The sequence below is a fragment of the Anopheles maculipalpis genome, chromosome 3RL (genome assembly GCF_943734695.1).
Source record: "Anopheles maculipalpis chromosome 3RL, idAnoMacuDA_375_x, whole genome shotgun sequence".
Lineage (NCBI taxonomy): Eukaryota > Metazoa > Arthropoda > Insecta > Diptera > Culicidae > Anopheles > Anopheles maculipalpis.
The window spans coordinates 49,826,259-49,831,326 of record NC_064872.1 but is presented as its reverse complement, the minus strand read 5'-3'; the positions used below and the strand labels follow the sequence as shown (position 1 = coordinate 49,831,326).

Sequence of the window (5,068 nt, the reverse complement as noted above, 5' to 3'; positions counted from 1 at the left end):
TCACGTTTGCGGTCCAGCTCAACTCCAGAGGCTCTGGTTCTCCCTTGATGCCAAGACTCGCAGCTAGGGAGCCTTCTACCAGGTTTAGTGATGAACCCTCATGCAGGAAGGCGTTGGTATCAATTCGTCTGGTCCCGTTGAAAACAGTTATTGGCACTATACGAAACAGGGTTGTTTTCGTCACGTGTTGATGTGTCTGCTACTGCGCTGTTCGGGCGGTTCTCTCCTCTCGCTCACTTCGACGGTTGGTGCCTGTGACTGGTGGTTGTGCATGTTAGAACGGTACACCGTTCGATGAGTAGTGGGTTTGGGAATGTATTTTGTCACTACACATGCCTCGTCCACCAGCTTGTCCATGAAGGCTCCAAATTCCTTTAGGGTAGGCAATAGGTACTCCTCGCTGTACCTAACACGCTACAATTGCCTTGTTGCTGGTAGTTTCTGGACCATCTCTTCCAGCAGCTCTGGGTTCGACAGGTAATGAGATAGATCCGCGTTGCTCAGATGGCTACACAGGTGTAGCACTGCAAGACCAAACGTGATGAGCTCGTCCAGCAGTTCCGGTCTTGGTGCTGGTATGCGCCGCACCTTTTCCAGCAGATCTTTCACGACAAGTGACGGTCGCCCAAACAGCCGCTGTAGTGTTTTCATCACCAGTAGTACTGATGAGGGGTTGTCAAGCCAACCTTCGACAGCGTCCCGTGCCGGTACAGTAAGACACTCTTCCAACCGAGCCATATTTTCCGTTGAATAAAGTCCGCAAGCCTTTGTCGACTCCACAAAATAGTTGTAGAACTTTGGCCACTCTCGCGGCTTTCCTGAAAATGTAGGCAATTTTTTAGGCCATACCTGTCTAGCAGCGATGTGGTCTGCAGGTTTCCATTCCATTGCTTGGACGCGTGGAATGGAAACCTGCGGTGCATTTTGGCGTACGGGTTTACTACTGGAACACACTTGCGGCTGGAAAAACTCCGATTGACGTTTCATCCACTCAGCCATTTTGGCCGCACCATTGATGCTATAAGCGCACACCGAATCATTCGCCTTAGTAGAAGCCTTCTCGACGTTGGTCTTTTGTTCGAAGGAGCGAACTGAACCATCCGCCTTCTCCAGGGTGTTTCGTTGAGTCTCTCGCTGCAGTTTTAACGCGGCCAATGTGCATCTTAGGTCGACCTCTGCCATCGTCCTTTCTTTCTCGGCCATTAGAAGTTCGACCTGTAGGGCTTGTTCTCTTTCGAGACGTTTTAACGCCGAACGCTTCGATGACGTTGAGACACAACTATGCTGGGATGAAGCTGGCTTCCCCGGAGCAGCATCGCTGCTGCTGCTGCTGCTGCGGCTTTGTCGCCTGATTCACCAGTCACTTTGACTGCACCTTCACTAATACTCGCTTTAACGCTGATTTTCTTCGCTTGCTCAAACATTTCACTATACTCGCGTAAAGTTTTGTGTATGAACGAATGCTACGGCACTTACAGGAACCAATATTAACGTTCTTGTAAAAAGTTTTTAAGCTTAAAATTTTTAAAAGCTTGTTGGCGCTTGAAATTATCGTAGCGAAACACTGACACTTTTCGTAGGAACTTTCAATTTGGACACTTTATTATTTTCCGTCGACTTAGAACGCACCTTTAAAAAATTTGTCGCTTCTCGCTCGCTTTTTATACGCAACTAAACTCTATATCGTTTTCTTCGCGATGGCGCCTAAATCGTTGCAATCCCGAAGTGGGTCATTCGCCTCGTATTGCGGATTGCAACAGCGCCCTTTTTGTGGGAAATAGCAGCTTACTCTTAGCCGCTTTTAGGAACTGTCATTCTGTCACCTTTTATTTGTTTACGTTGTGGTTTGCGGCCGTAGCAACAGGAATATTTTCCAAAACGTACGCGTTATTTAACAGGTCTACTTGATCTAGTGTATTCCGATCGGTATCAATATTAATATCAGCATTGTACTCACCAACAGATTACTTCCCGGAATGAGCATCCTCAGGTACCGTCTTTTGGTTGACGGGGGAAGGATCATCCGTTCCATGCTCCTCGCCAACGGCCTGCTCGTTGGCTGCAGCATCCTCTGCCGTAGATTGTTCATTGGAATCATTTTCCGCAGGCGCGTTATTTACTTCATGTGGAATATTTTCCAAAACGTACGTGTTATTTAATAGGTCTACTTGATCTAGTGTATTCGGATCGGTATCAATATTGATATCATTGCTGTACTCACCAACAGATTGCTCCCCGGAATGAGCATCCTCAGGTACCGTCTTTTGGTTGACGGCAGAAGGCACATCCGTTCCATGGTCCTCGCCAACGGCCTGCTCGTTGGCTGCAGCATCATCTGCCGTAGATTGTTCATTGGAATCATTTTCCGCAGGCGCGTTATTTACTTCATGTGGAATATTTTCCAAAACGTACGTGTCATTTAACAGGTCTACTTGATCTAGTGTATTCCGATCGGTATCAATATTGATATCAGTGTTGTACTCACCAACAGATTGCTCCCCGGAATGAGCATCCTCAGGTACCGTCTTTTGGTTGACGGGAGAAGGCTCATCCGTTCCATGCTCCTAGCCAACGGCCTGCTCGTTGGCTGCAGCATTATCTGCCGTAGATTGTGCATTGGAATCATTTTCCGCAGGCGCGTTATTTACTTCATGTGTTCATGTTCAATATTTTCCAAAACGTAGGTGTTATTTAACAGGTCTACTTGATCTAGTGTATTCGGATCGGTATCAATATTGATATCAGTGCTGTACTCACCAACAGATTGCTCCCCGGAATGAGCATCCTCAGGTACCGTCTTTTGGTTGACGGGAGAAGGCTCATCCGTTCCATGCTCCTCGCCAACGGCCTGCTCGTTGGCTGCAGCATCATCTGCCGTAGATTGTTCATTGGAATCATTTTCCGCAGGCGCGTTATTTACTTCATGTGGAATATTTTCCAAAATGTACGTGTTATTTAACAACTCTTCTTGATCTAGTGTATTCGGATCGGTATCAATATTAATATCAGCACTGTACTCACCAACAGATTGCTCCTTGGAATGAGCATACTCAGGTACCGTCTTTTGGTTGACGGGGGAAGGCTCATCCGTTCCATGCTCCTTGCCAACGGCCTGCTCGTTGGCTGCAGCATTATCTGCCGTAGATTGTTCATTGGAATCATTTTCCGCAGGCGCATTATTTACTTCATCTGTAATATTTTCCAAAACGTACGTGTTATTTAACAGGTCTACTTGATCTAGTGTATTCCGATCGGTATCAATATTAATATCAGTGCTGTACTCACCAACAGTTTGCTCCCCGGAATGAGCATCCTCAGGTACCGTCTTTTGGTTGACGGGGGAAGGCTCATCCGTTCCATGCTCCTCGCGAACGGCCTGCTCGTTGGCTGCAGCATCATCTGCCGTAGATTGTTTATTGGAATCATTTTCCGCAGGCGCGTTATTTACTTCATGTGGAATATTTTCCAAAACGTACGCGTTATTGAACAGGTCTACTTGATCTAGTGTATTCCGATCGGTATCAATATTAATATCAGTGCTGTACTCACCAACAGATTGCTCCCCGGAATGAGCATGCTCAGGTACCGTCTTTTGGTTGACGGGGGAAGGCTCATCCGTTCCATGCTCCTCGCCAACGGCCTGCTCGTTGGCTGCAGCATTATCTGCCGTAGATTGTGCATTGGAATCATTTTCCGCAGGCGCGTTATTTACTTCATGTGGAATATTTTCCAAAACGTACGTGTTATTTAATAGGTCTACTTGATCTAGTGTATTCGGATCGGTATCAATATTGATATCATTGCTGTACTCACCAACAGATTGCTCCCCGGAATGAGCATCCTCAGGTACCGTCTTTTGGTTGACGGCAGAAGGCACATCCGTTCCATGGTCCTCGCCAACGGCCTGCTCGTTGGCTGCAGCATCATCTGCCGTAGATTGTTCATTGGAATCATTTTCCGCAGGCGCGTTATTTACTTCATGTGGAATATTTTCCAAAACGTACGTGTTATTTAACAGGTCTACTTGATCTAGTGTATTCCGATCGGTATCAATATTAATATCAGTGTTGTACTCACCAACAGATTGCTCCCCGGAATGAGCATGCTCAGGTACCGTCTTTTGGTTGACGAGGGACGGCTCATCCGTTCCATGCTCCTCGCCAACGGCCTGCTCGTTGACTGCAGCATCCTCTGCCGTAGATTGTTCATTGGAATCATTTTCCGCAGGCGCGTTATTTACTTCATGTGGAATATTTTCCAAAACCTACGCGTTATTTAACAGGTCTACTTGATCTAGTGTATTCCGATCGGTATCAATATTAATATCAGTGCTGTACTCACCAACAGATTGCTCCCCGGAATGAGCATGCTCAGGTACCGTCTTTTGGTTGACGAGGGACGGCTCATCCGTTCCATGCTCCTCGCCAACGGCCTGCTCGTTAGCTGCAGCATCATCTGCCGTAGATTGTTCATTGGAATTATTTTCCGCAGGCGCGTTATTTACTTCATGTGGAATATTTTCCTAAACGTACGTGTTATTTAACAGGTCTACTTGATCTAGTGTATTCGGATCGGTATCAATATTGATATCAGTGCTGTACTCACCAACAGATTGCTCCCCGGAATGAGCATGCTCAAGTACCGTCTTTTGGTTGACGGGGGAAGGCTCATCCGTTCCATGCTCCTCGCCAACGGCCTGCTCGTTGGTTGCCGTAGATTGTTCATTGGAATCATTTTCTTAAGAATTAAGCAGCAAGAGCATAAGCTTAAGCTCTTTTTTTTTTTTTTCAGACTTGCATGATCCATCGATACTCGAGGATCTGGATTAGAGTTAGATTTGGTGTCCATTTTGGTGTGCTTGATTCGATGTGCCTGCCACGTGTCAGCAAACCTTGCCGGGTGGCCAGCCGGGTTATTTAACACCCCTCACGGCGCTTACGCTTAGCGCACTGATTAGTTTTGTAAATATTTCCTTACGGCACTGATGTTCGATTAAATTTTTGAACGATGAAGCGTGTTGGGTCGGGTAAAATGCATTTCGAAATCGCATCTTGGAATGGAATGCATT

The 5,068-nt window shown here is 46.6% G+C and overlaps 1 protein-coding gene across 1 annotated transcript; it reads right to left on the bottom strand.

Moving 5' to 3' along the window:
- Positions 1-1,964: 1,964 nt before the first annotated feature.
- Positions 1,965-4,632, bottom strand: LOC126560734 (probable ATP-dependent helicase PF08_0048). The gene is made up of 6 exons (XM_050216690.1): positions 4,606-4,632; positions 4,342-4,522; positions 4,078-4,239; positions 3,286-4,029; positions 2,758-3,189; positions 1,965-2,437 (listed from the first exon to the last, which is right to left on the bottom strand). Exons 1-6 carry the CDS (start codon positions 4,630-4,632, stop codon positions 1,965-1,967), a joined length of 2,019 nt encoding a protein of 672 aa, XP_050072647.1.
- Positions 4,633-5,068: the final 436 nt, after the last annotated feature.

Excerpts from the sequence above, each read along its gene's own strand:
- LOC126560734 (XM_050216690.1), bottom strand. The coding sequence starts at position 4,632 with ATGCTCATTCCGGGGAGCAATCTGTTG. Across the intron at positions 4,240-4,341 it reads TTCCGGGGAGCAATCTGTTG|TAAATAACGCGCCTGCGGAA; the intron begins GTGAGTACAGCA and ends TTCCACATGAAG. Across the intron at positions 4,030-4,077 it reads TTCCGGGGAGCAATCTGTTG|ATCAAGTAGACCTGTTAAAT; the intron begins GTGAGTACAACA and ends GGAATACACTAG.